Source organism: Orcinus orca, chromosome 1, assembly GCF_937001465.1.
Source record: "Orcinus orca chromosome 1, mOrcOrc1.1, whole genome shotgun sequence".
Lineage (NCBI taxonomy): Eukaryota > Metazoa > Chordata > Mammalia > Artiodactyla > Delphinidae > Orcinus > Orcinus orca.
In genome coordinates this window covers 203,911,479-203,924,361 of record NC_064559.1, presented here as the reverse complement: position 1 = coordinate 203,924,361, position 12,883 = coordinate 203,911,479, and the positions used below count along the sequence as shown (strand labels likewise).

The 12,883-nt window shown below is 46.1% G+C and overlaps 1 protein-coding gene across 1 annotated transcript in view; it reads left to right on the top strand.

Moving 5' to 3' along the window:
* The window catches only part of DISP3 (dispatched RND transporter family member 3), a 52,399-nt gene that overhangs the window by 22,813 nt on the left and 16,703 nt on the right, over positions 1-12,883 (top strand). The window contains exons 4-9 of the mRNA XM_033432935.2: positions 6,545-6,681; positions 7,592-7,726; positions 8,148-8,308; positions 9,781-9,920; positions 11,556-11,704; positions 11,933-12,094. Of these exons, the coding sequence (XP_033288826.1) occupies positions 6,545-6,681; positions 7,592-7,726; positions 8,148-8,308; positions 9,781-9,920; positions 11,556-11,704; positions 11,933-12,094 (884 nt within the window). The remainder of the gene's footprint in view (positions 1-6,544; positions 6,682-7,591; positions 7,727-8,147; positions 8,309-9,780; positions 9,921-11,555; positions 11,705-11,932; positions 12,095-12,883) is intronic.

Sequence of the window (12,883 nt, the reverse complement as noted above, 5' to 3'; positions counted from 1 at the left end):
ATTAGGTTATTATGGATAACTTGTGGATTTGTTTCTTTGGTCTGTTCTTTCACTTGGTTTTTGGTCATGTAGTCCTGCCTGTGAGTATGCCTGGTAATTTTTACTGAGTGATGAACATTATATATAAAAACATAGAGGTCCAGATGATGTTATTTCTTCCAGAGAAAGTTTATCCTTCCCTCCACTAGGCAGATGGAGTTGTGACTGATCACCTTAAATAGTCAGCAGTTACACAAAGTCGAGGCAGGTTTGCAATACTGAAAATTCTCAGCCTACCTCTAGTTTGCCCTTGGTTCTCTAAGATGTTCAACTGAGAGCCTGGAGTATTCTGCAGAGCCCCTTCCCCTGACAGGTTTCAGACCCTAATCTTTGTCTCTCGAAACTGCTAAAAATATCTCTACTCTGGTTTTTCAGAGCCTTTCTGCTTAGCTTTGTAGCCTCATACTCCACACAGCCCCAGTATTTGGCAGAAGTGCTGAGGAAGAAACTGGCTTTATGCTATGCTGGTCTGCAAGTCTCTGCCCAAAACTCTGCTAGTTTTTCTGACTCCCCGCCTAGATTTTTACCCTCATGCCTGTGTTCAGAATCAGCAAATACCTCTAGGGTAAATGCAGCTGTAGAAGGGAAGCTTACCTTTTGTAGGTTCTTTGCTTTCTGGAGTCTTAGCCCTCTAGTTCTCGTTGCTTCAGGAAGTCTCTAATGTAATTAAACAGATGATTTCTCAATTTTATCTGACTTTTTAGTAGTTCTAGGCAAGAATATTGTTCTTGCATGAGCTATTCCTTTCTACTTGAGAGTAAAAGTTTGGGCCCATGTCTTTTTATAGCCAGTAACTAAGACAGGACCTGGAACCTAGAAGGCATTCTATAAAAGCTATACAAATGAATGAATGAATAAACAATTGATTGAACTTTCAGTTTTCTACTCTAATGAAAGATCAATTAATCCATTTAGTTCAACAAAGTAGATAATCCAAAGATCTTTTCTACTTGGTTTTTAAATGTCCTGTTTGGTTTTTTAAACAGCTTTATTGAGGTATAATTGATATACAACCAGTTGCATATACTTAAAGTTTACAATTTGATTAGTTTTGACCCATGTATACACCATGAAACCTTCACCACAATCAAGATAATGAAGAGACCCGTCACCCCCAGAAGTTTATTCATGTCCCCTTGATAATCACTCCATCCTGCCTCACCTTGCCTTGCCACTGCCACCCCAGGACCACTTTCTGTTTTTTATCACTGTATATTCATTTTCATTTTCTAGAGTTTTATATACATGGCATCATATAGTATGCACACTTTTGATTGCTCTCTTTCACTCAGCCTAATTATTTTGAATTGTATCCATGTTGTTGCATGTGTAGATGGTTTATTCTTTGTAAGTGCTGAGTAGTATCCATTGTGTGGAGATGCCACCTTTTGTTCATCCACTCAGCTGTTTATGGGTATTTGGGTTGTTTCCAGGTTTGGCTATTGCAGATAGAGCTGCTATGAACAAGCCTTTGTGTGAACAATTGCTTTCATATGTCTTAGATAAATACCTAGGAGTGAAATGACTAGATCATATGGTAGGTGTGTGTTTAACTTTTTAAGAAACTGTCAAGTTGTTTTCCAGATTGGTTGTACCATTTTGCATTCCCACCCAGTGTATAAGAACTCCAGTTCCTCCACAACCTCTCTAACACTTGGTATGGTCAGTGTAAAAAATTTTAGCCATTCTACTAGGTGTGTGGTGATATCTCATTGCAGTTTGAATTTGAATTTCCCTAATTACCAGTGATGTTCACATGCTTATTTGACATCCATTTATCTTCATTGGTGACTATTTAGGTCTTTTGATCACTTTAAAACTGGTTTTACATTTAGATCTGTGATATTCCATTTTTAATTAATCTTTGTATATGGTGCAAGGCATACACTATAAACACTTTGTATATATTGTAACATGCCGATATTTATTTATTATTTTTATATGACTATCCAGTTGTTCTAGCATCATTTGTTGAAAAGATCATTCTTTCTTCACTGAATTGCCTTTGCATCTTGGACAAAAATCTTTTGTCCGTATATACGTTTCTGGGTCTGTTTCTGGATGCTCTGCTCTGTTCCATTGATCTGTTTTTTATTTGCACACCAGTATTACACTGTCTTGATTATGGTGGCTTTATACCATGTCTTGTCCAAGTGTTAGTCTTCCAGCTTTGTTGTTCTTTTTCAAAGTTGTTTTAGTTTTTCTAGGTCCTTCGCATTTCCCTATGAATTTTAGAATCAGCTTGTCCATTTCTCCAAATAAAAGTCTGCTGGGATCTTGATTATGATTGTGTCAAAGGTCAGTTTGAGGGGAACTGACATCTTAACAATATTAGTCTTATGACTAATGAATGTGGTGTATATGATGTCTTTTGTCAGATTTATCCCTATTTCATATTCTTATGCTATTGTAAATGGTATTTTTAAAAAAATTTCATTTGACAAGTGTTAGTTGCTAGCATATAGAAATATAATTGACTTTGGGTCCTGCAACCTTGCTAAGCTCCCTTATAAGTTCTAGAAGATTTTTGGTAGATTACATTTGATTTTCTACATAGTTAATTATGTCTTTTGCTAATAAAGACAGTTTTACTTCTTGCTTTCCAATTTGGATGCCTTTTATTTCTTTCTCTTGCCTGAATGCCCTGGCTAGAACATCCAGTACAATGTTGAATAAGTGATGAGAATGGAGAACCCTCTATTATCCCTGACCGAATTATGTAGGTTTTTTTGTACATGTCCTTTGTCAGGTTAAGGAAGTTCCCTTCTATTCCTAATTTGCTGGTGTCTTTTTTTTTTAATCAGTAAGGAATATTCAGTTTTCTCAAATGTTTTATCTGCATCTAGAGAGAGATCATACAGTATTTCTTTTTTAGTTTAATATGGTGAATTACGTTGATTGAGTTTTTAATTTTAAGCCATCCTTGCATTCTTAGGGTAAATCCCCCTTGGTCATGATCTATCATCCTTTTTATATAGTGTTAGATTCTATTTGTATTATTTGTTCATTGGTATATGTTCATGACGGATACTAGGCTGTAGTTTTCTTGTAATATCTCTGTTTGATTTTGGTATCAAAATGTTTTACAGAATGAGGTGGAAAGTATTCTCCTCTCTTCAGCTGTCTGGAGAGTTTGTGTAGAACTGGTATTATTCTTCCTTAAACATTTGATAGAATTCACCAATGAAACTGTCTGGATCTGGAGTTTTCTTTATGGGAAGGTTTTAACTACAAATTCAATTCTTAAGTATACATATAGGGCTGTTAAAGTCATTTCTATATTCTTGCACAAGCTTTGGTAGTATATTTCATGAAATTTGTCCATTTCATTGAAATTGTCAAACGAACTTGTCAAATGACATTTCATTAAAATGTCAAAGTGATTCATAATATTCCCTTATTATCTTTGAGTATTTATAAAAACTGTAGTGACGTCCCTTCTTTCATGTGTGTTTTATCTCCCTTTTTCATGATCAGTCTGGCTAGAAGTTTATCAGTCTTACTGATCTTCTCAAAGAACTAGCTTTTGGTTTCATTGATTTTTCTTTAGTATCTTTCTGTTTGTTTATTTATATATTTATATATTTATGCTCTGATCTTCATTATTTCCTTTCTTACACCTACTTTATATATAATTTCCTCTTGTTCATCTTTCTTGCAGTAGAAGCTGAGGTCATTGATTTGAAAGCTTTCTCCTTTTCTAATATGGGTGTTTATTGCTATAGAATTACCTTTGAGCATTGTTTTAGCTCATCTCACACTTTTTGACCTATGCTTTCATTTTCATTCAATTCAGAATACTTTCAATTTTCCCTTTTGATCTCTTCTTTGACCCTTGTATTATTTAAAAATGTGTTAGTCTCCAAATATTTATGAATTTCCCAGATAGTGTTTTGTTGCTCATTTTGAATTTAATTCTATCATGGTCAGAGAACATGCTTTGTATGACTAAGTTATTCTAAATTTATTGAGTTTTGTTTTATGGTCCAGAGTATGGTCTGTCTTGCTAAATGTTCCCTGTGCACTTGAAAAGAATGTATATTTTGCTGTTGTTCGGTGGGGTATTCTATAAATGTCAATTAAGTCAAGTTGGTTGATTATGTTGTTCAAGTCTTCTATATCCTTACTGATCTTCTGTCTAATTGTTCTAGCAATCATTGAGAAAAGGGGTTTTGAAATGTTCAACTATAATTGCAGGTTTATCTATTTCTTTTTTTATTTCTATCAGTTTTTGCTTCATGTATTTTAAAGTTCTCTTGTTAGGTCCAAAGTATGTAGTATTGTTGTATTCTTTTAATGAACTGAGCCCTTTATCATTTTTAAATTACTTTCTTTATCCCTAGTAATATTCTTTGCTCTGAAATTGATTTCATTTGTTATTAATGTAACCACTCCAGCTTTCTTTTGATTCATGTCAGCGTGGTATATTTTTTTCTGCACTTTTGTTTTTAACCATTTGTGTCTATATTTAAAGTGAGTTTCTTGTAGGCAGCTGGGTCTTGATTTTTTAAAATCTAATCTGACTGTCTCTGCCTTTTAATTGGGGTGTTTAGACCATTTACAGTTAATGCATTGTTAATATGGTTAGACCTAAGACTATTTTATTTTATTCTCTTTGTCCCATATATTCTCATTCCCTTTTTCCTCTCTTCTGCCTTCTTTTAGACTAAGAATTTTTTATTATTCCATTTTATTTCCTTTGTTGTTTTTTTTAGCTCTAAATATTTAGTTTAGTGGTTGCTTTAAGGTTTATAGTATACATCCTTAAATTATCAGTGTATCTTCAAATGATGTTAAACCACTTCATGTATAGTGTATACTATATATGAATAGTATACCACCATTTCCTTCTTCCTGGCCTTTATGCTATTGTTGTCATATATTTTATTTTCATATATGTTATAAACCCCATGCCACATTATTATTATTTCTGTTTAAACAGTCAATTATCTTTTTTAAAGATTTACATAAGAATAAGAAAATTTTATACATTTATTCATGTTGTTACCATTTCCAGTCCTTTTTATTCCTTTGTGTAGATGTATATTTCCATCTGTAATCATTTTCCTTCTGCCTGAAGGACTTCCTTTAACATCTCTTGTAGTGCAGGTGTACTGGAGATGAATTCTTTCAGCTTTTTAAAAAATTTATTTATTTTTGGCTGCGTTGGGTCTTAGTTGCCATGTGCGGGCTTTCTCTAGTTGTGGCAAGTGAGGGCTATTCTTCGTTGTGGTGCGTAGGCTTCTCATTGCGGTGGCTTCTCTTGTTGCAGAGCACAGGCTCTAGGTGTGCAGGCTTCAGTAGTTGTGGCATGCAGGCTCAGTAGTTGTGGCTCCCAGGCTCTAGAGTGCGGGCTCAGTAGTTGTGGCGCACGGGCTTAGTTGCTCCACAGCATGTGGGATCTTCCAGGACCAGGGCCCGAACCTGTGTCCCCTGCATCGACAGGCAGATTCTTAACCACTGTGCCACCAGGGAAGCCCCCTTTCAGCTTTTGTATACTGAAAAAGTCTTTATTTTGCCTTTGTTTTTGAAATATATTTTTCAAGATATAGAATTCTGGGTATAGAATTCTGGGTTGACTTTTTCCCCAGTTGGTAAAGGACCTTGCTCCATCGTCTTCTCACTTGCATTGTTTCTGAAGAGAAATCTGCTGTTATCCTTACTTTTGTTCCTCTGTGTGTAATGCATCTTTTTCCTCAGGCTGCTTTTAAGATTTTTTCTTGGTCACTGATTTTGAACAATTTGATTATGATGTGCATTGTTGTTGTTTTATTCATGGTTTTGGGAGGCTTGGGGTCCATTGCTTGAGCCTTTTGAATCAGTGGGTTTATAGTTTTCATCAAGTTTGGAAAACTTTCAGCCTCTTTTGAGAAGTCAGTAACCCATATATTAGGCTGCAGTGAAGCCTGGAAACTCTCTCAAGCCAGTAAGTCAGGGTAAGCTTAGGGTCCATTTTGCTTCTCACTTCTCAGCGATCACCATTCTTTGTTATCTCATGTCTCATGTATTTTCTTATGGTTTTCACTAGTTTCACTGGGAAGGTAAATCTAGATTTCACCTTGTTACTCCATCTTGGCCAGAAGCAGATCTCATTCCTGTTTGTATTGTCAAACCCAACTTGACCGGCTTGGTGAAGTTTTTCTTATTAAGAACAACTGCTGTTAAATGCACACTAGCGGTGTAAAACAGTATCTGAAAGCTGGTTTGAGTTTAGAATTTTGCTGTGGAGAATTGAGAATTGGAAGGTGACATAGAATTTGGCTATAATTGATTATTATTTGTGTAGAGCAGTGGCCTCAACCTCACTGATAATTCAGTCCCACCCCAGACATTCTGATTTCATTTGTCTAGAGTATGGCCTGGACATCAGGAGTTTTGGAAGTCCCCCAGGTGATCATAATGGTACAGCCAAGGTAAAGAGACACTGGTGAGGTGGATGGCTCCCAGACCTCCTCTATCTCTGATCCACTCCGTCTTTCCTCTCTCTGTGTCCTCCCTCCTTCAGCAAAGTGCAGGTTCTGTATGGGGGGACGGACCTCTTTGATTATGAGGTTCGCAGAACCTTCAACAATGACATGCTCCTGGCCTTCATCAGCAGCAGCTGCATTGCCGCCCTCGTCTACATTCTCACCTCCTGCTCAGGTAGGGTTTCTTCGAAAGCGCCGCGTGGAGCCAGCCCCTTCTCTTCTTCCAGTGTGCTTCTCTCTGGACAAAGCCTTCCTGCTCAGGAATGCCAGAAATGGTCTTGAATCCACTATGTCAGAACTGGTGGGGGGAGGGGTGCTCAGACATCACCTTCTAACCCCAGGCAGGTAGACTGAGGTTCAGAGGCAGGTTGGGCCATGCCCAAGAGCCCCCATCCCCATGACCTCCCACAGTTGAACCTGTTTCCCTTTGACCATCTTTTTCTTGCCGATAAACTTGCTGATAAGTTTTGGGGAGTTTGGAGTATCGGACACCTTATGAATTATTCTGTAGCTTGTTCTATAGTCCCAGTCAGCTGCCCTTAGTCCCCCAGTTTACTTTTCCACCACCATCTCCCCATATACCCTAGCTGCTTCTTTCTGCGTATACAGTAGGTACTCCCGGTTGCTCAAGTGAATGAGAGATTGGTCGTACCTTCAAAAATGGAAAAGACATTCATTCATCCATGTAACAGATATTAATTGGGCACCAACTATGTGCCAGACGCTCTAAGGTGCCAGGGATCCAGACACGTGGTGAACATCACAGACACATTTCCTACCCCATGGAACCTCTAGTCTACTGGGGTGACAGATGTAAATATGTAATAATTCCCCACTAGCACTTGAGACAAGTTCTGCAAAGATGAACCTACTCAAAAATGGCTTCATTTGCCCCTCAGGCCTCCTGCCCAGCCCCTTCTCTGGGTGCAGAAAACTGTGCTGGGCTCAGATGGGGTGGTAGAGGTACTCCCTGGGGTTGGGGGGGGGGATGAGGCAGGACCCAGCAGGGGCCAGGGACACTGAAGAGGTGCGTTCCTCTGGGTCCACCCACTCCATCCGTCCCCTGTGGTTCTTGCCCTGCCCAGTGTTCCTGTCCTTCTTCGGAATTGCCAGCATCGGCCTCAGCTGCCTGGTGGCACTCTTCCTGTACCATGTGGTCTTTGGTATCCAGTACCTGGGCATCCTCAATGGGGTGGCTGCCTTCGTGATAGTGGGCATTGGTGAGTTGCCTCTGTTGCCATGGTAATGGGCCTTGGGAACTCTGTCCCCAAAAGGGCCTTCTTCCAGGAGGCAAAGCCTGGCTTCCATGGGGGCTCCAGAAAGTCCCCTTCCAGACCTCGGAGCCTTGGAATTGGGGTGGTGGATGGGTAGAATATGAGTGGTGGGGGATCCTTGGCATATGATAGGTGGAGCCCCCACGGGCTGGAAGGAATGGGTAGCTCTTCTGGGTGGAGGTTAAGAATGGTGGGAAAGGTGGGAAGGGGGCTGAGGTTTGGAGGAAAGGGCCTGGTGCTGGTGGGGATGGGGGTGAGGAGCACGGAGCGTGGAGGGTGGGGCTTGGGTTCCTGGCCCAGGCTGGGTCTGACCGTGGACACAGCAGAGTGACCCTGAGCCCTGCTGGCCCGGGGCTCCCTCCCACAGGCGTGGACGACGTCTTTGTATTCATCAACACCTACCGCCAGGCCACCCACCTGGAAGACCCGCAGCTGCGGATGACCCATACCATTCAGACGGCGGGCAAGGCCACCTTCTTCACCTCCCTGACCACGGCCGCCGCCTATGCAGCTAACGTCTTCTCCCAGGTGGGAGCCCGCCCTGCCCCCGCCCTGACCTCCCCGTCCCTCCCGTGCACACCTGGCCCCTGGTCTCTGCTCTTCCTGCCCGCCCCTTCTCTTGGGGCCACGCAGCCTCTGCCTCAAGGCTCCTGCCACGTCCCTCGAGTCCATTCTTTTCTCATTTTTAAAACAAATTTTAATGGAGTAGAGTTGATTTAGAGTGTTGTGTTAGTTGCTGGTGTACAGCAAAGTGAATCAGTTACACATTTACATATATCCACTCTTCTTCAGATTCTTTTCCCATATAGGCCATTACAGAGTATTCAGTAGAGTTCCCTGTGCTCTACAGTAGGTCCTTATTAGTTATCTATTTTATATATAGTAGTGTGTGTATGTCAATCCCAGTCTCCCAATTTACCCCTCCCCCGCTTAGAGTCCATTTTTGCTACTAGTCGTCATTACCAGAACTTAACCAATGGGAGGATTATAATAATACAAACAGTGTTTCTTACTGATGCTCATTAATGATAATCCAACCTCCGTCCTCAAGGGCGTTTGGCGGTTTCCAGAGGCCCCCGGCTGGTAAGTGGTGAGCCTGCCCATGTCTCCTGAGCGGGGTCCAGGGCCCTCTCCACCCACTGGCTTCACGCCACAGGGTCATGCCTCACACTCACTTTTCTCTCGCTGACCCTGCGCTCCTTCACGTCTGAGTTGGGTTCAGGAGAAGGATCTTCGGCCAGGTCCTTGGTGCCAACAGAGCCTAGAGGACAGTGAGCCTGCCTGAATCTGAGAGGTTTTGTGACCTGGGCTGAGGATCCTGTCTAGAAACCACTAGGTGCTTTGGGATTCTCCAGGCCTGCCTAGAGAACCACATCCAGAAAACAGGCAGAGCTGGGTTCACATCCCACCTCTGCCATTTTCTGGCTGTGTGACCTTCAGCAGGTTGTTTAACCTCTCTGAGCCTCGCTTTCTTCATGTGTGGATCATCAGGGACTGACATGAGATGACTGTGAAAGTGTTTCACAAACAGTGAAGGCCTGTCTGCTTGTGGGCTACAGTTTCCTTCTGACTGCCACGCCCTGTGCAGGTCCCTGTGACCCTGCGCAGGGAGCACACCCAACCTCCCTATTCCCATCACAGCAGCTTTCCCTCCCTTCCCCCTCGCTGAGCCGTGGCCTGCTCCAACAGGGCACGTCTTCCTCTGTCCTTCATGTAATCACAGTTATGGAGCGCTTGCTCTGTGCTGAGCACTGGTCCGGGCAGAGGGCTGCAGTGTGGACCAAAGGTGGGACTCTTCCTCCCCTGCCCTGCCCCTGGCACCAGCCTGGCCCTCTGACCACCTCCTAGGCCAGTGCCTCTGGTCCAGCAGCCCCGGCCTCCTCATCCTGCCTCAGTCTGAGGGTGGTCGGGGGTCCTGAGTGCCTCGCTGCAGAGCCCCCAGGCCCCCTGGGCTCCAGGCCTGGTGGTCCCACATCCCCCCTCTACTTCCCCATTGCCAGATCCCGGCCGTCCACGACTTTGGCCTGTTCATGTCTCTCATCGTGTCCTGCTGCTGGCTGGCTGTGCTCTTCACCATGCCTGCTGCCCTGGGCATCTGGAGCCTTTATATGGCGCCGCTGGAGACTGCCTGCCAGACCAGGTGAGCCAGGCAGGGGGGCGCGTCCTCCTCTCGCAGAATATCCGTAGCAGGCCCTTGGGGGGCCATTCAGCACACCCTCCTATCTCCCAAGAGCCTCGTGATTCACCATTGAGCACCTTCTGTATGCCCAGTCCTATGCTGGGCACTACTGGGGGAGCAGAGGAAGAAGAGAATCCTGTCCAGTAGTTACATCTGACCACCTACTATGTGCCAGGAAGTGGGCAATGAGCTTTCGTATGAGATCTGACTGCCACCCTCCCCAAAGACCCTGGCAGCTGGGTCCTCTTAGTTCACCCATTTTATAGACAAGCAAACAGAGGCTTGGAGCAGTTGGGCAACTTTCTCAAGGTTACCCATTTAATAGGCAGTGGAGCTGAGATTTAGACCACATAATCTGACTCCGGATCCCATGCTCTTAGCCGCCACGTTAAATGTCCTCGAGGTTCTCATCTTGGGAGAGGAACAATATTTAGGTGCAGTGAGTGGTGTGCAGAGTTGAATGGATCAGCCCGGAGCCGCTGCTGAAGGTCTAGGGGTTGGGGGTCTCGTGGGCCAGGTGGTCAGTGGCGGGGGGTGGGGGGGCGGGGACAGTGACCAAATGGAATCCAGCCTGGGTGGCTGCCTGGGTTGGGAGTCCTGAGGAAGGATGGAGGGTCTGGGCTTGGGGCAGGGCATGCATGGGCAGGACTGTCAGGGGTCCACGACAGCATCCACCTGACCATGGTGAGCCAAGGAGGGGCAGCGAGGAGCTCAGACTCGGGCCTGGGACACACTCAGCTCTCCCACACACACCCCCTGCTTCAGGGCCACCATGTATGGTGGTACGGGTTGGGCACTGGACAAGGGCACTCTGGCCGAGGCACAGCGGTCTGCACGATAGACGTTCAGATTTGACTATTTCTGTGACAGTTTTGTGACATAGAAGCAAAGTGTCTCGGGTAAAGGGCTCCTTGTTTCTAATCTCTACAGAGACCCCAACTAAGCCCGCCCTGTCCCGCCCCCCAGTCTGGGGGCAGTGGGCGCAGCAGTCTTCCAGTCCTGGGCTCCAGCCTCAGCCTCTTTGCCTGGCGGCTGCGGACCCTTGGACATGTTACCTAACTTCTCTGCATCTCAGCTTCCTGTTCTATAAAATGGGTACATGTCACCCCGTGAGGATTAATGAGACAATCTTACTCACCGCCTGGCACGTAGTATTCCTGGCACATTCACCGTGTGCATTGTTCTTGTCCCCAGTCCCTAGGGTGAGCCTTGTCTCCCTCACATTCACTCCAGCCGAGGCCTCAGCTACGTCCTCAGCCCAGCCCCGCTGCCCCGTCCTCCTGGTGTCAGGGCCCTGGGCACACGATGTGGGAGACATGATTCCCCTGCTTTGGTCACCTTGATGCTTGGGCTGCGAGTCTTCATCCCCTCTCCCTGGGTAATGGCTGCTGTCACCATTTGTGTCCCCAGAGGAAGAGTGGCACCCGAGGGCCCCAGGGCTAGAGAGGACTCAGGTGCAGGCTCCTGGAAACCTGTGATGCGTGTCCTATGCGAGCTGTCGGCAGTGGTGTGATACCTGGGTTCACATGTAGCCGGGACCTTCGCCCCCTTCCCTGGACGCCCAGGACTCACCCCCTCCTCCCACTGTCTCCACAGCTGCCACCAGAAGTGCGGCTGCAGGAGCTCCCTGCACTTCCCCGGGGACGTGTTTGCTGCTGCTGAGCGGGCTGGGGGCAGCCCTGCTCAGGGCCCCATGCCCTACCTGGATGATGACATCCCCTTGCTCAATGTGGAGGAGGAGCCAGGTGAGAGCTGGTGCGGGCCTCCCGCTGAGCCTGCCGGGACCCAGGGGCTGCCTCGGCCAGGGGAAGTAGCCCTTGGCGAGCTGGTATGAGGACAGGCTGGTCCTGAGGGGAGGGCAGGACGAGATCCCCATCGAGCGTTTGGGCTTCCCTGGAGAGGGCAGGGACCAGGGTGGGCTCTGACCCGCTTCTGGGCTGGCCCTCTGACAGGCCGCTGCTCTGCCCTGGCAGTGTCGCTGGAGCTGGGAGACGCATCCCTGGTGTCTGTGCCCCCCAAGGGCCTGCAGCCAGCCCCCGATGGGGGCAGCCGGGGGCAGCTCATCGCCCAGCTGCAGGAGCTGCTGCACCACTGGGTCCTGTGGTCGGCCGTCAAGAGCCGTTGGGTGATTGTGGGTAAGTGGGCTCTGCACTCTCCTTTCCCCCATCTTGCAGCTTCTCCCAGTGCCTAAGGCGTGGGGGACAGACCCCACCCCATGCAAAGAACGTGCAGGCATTGGGAGCCCACTCCTGTTCCCCAGATGAGCTAGAGGTCAGAAACCTGGGCTGGTGTCCCTCACTCTCGGAGCTTTACCCTGCTTCCTGTGTAGAATAAAGCTGGTTCCACGATAGCTGTTGTTTATTGAGCACCTACTATGTGCCAGTCGTGAGGCTGGGCAGCAGAGCAGAGCGCCCAGTGCTTGGGCTCTGGATTTCGACCAGCTTGGCTAAGTTGGAATCCTAATTCTGCTGTGTACTAGCAGTGTCACCTTGACTGTGCCAGTTAGTCTGAGCCTCCATTCCCTGTCCTATGAGTGAGGATAAGAATAGTATCTATCTACTAAGGCAGCTGTGAGGCAAGCCACAGTGTATGTAAAGAACTGAGCCCAGCGCAAGGCATGTAGTAAGTGCTCAATGAAAGTTAAGTGCTGCTATTACTGTTATTAGCATTATTATCATCACTGCCTGTATTCAGGTCTGTGTAAGATCGAGTGGATATGCTGGCTGTTTACAAACTGTTAAGGGCTCTAAGGTGGTGGCTGGTTCTTGTCCAGGGATGTGAGCTTATAGCTTACAGTCTGACCACCAATGACACATGTAACAACCGGCCCCTACCTCCAAGGGACGGACCCCTAGCAGCCTCACCCACAGGCTGGCACGCTGGGCCTTTGCCTGCTCCCTTGGGATACCTGCACCCCCCCATTC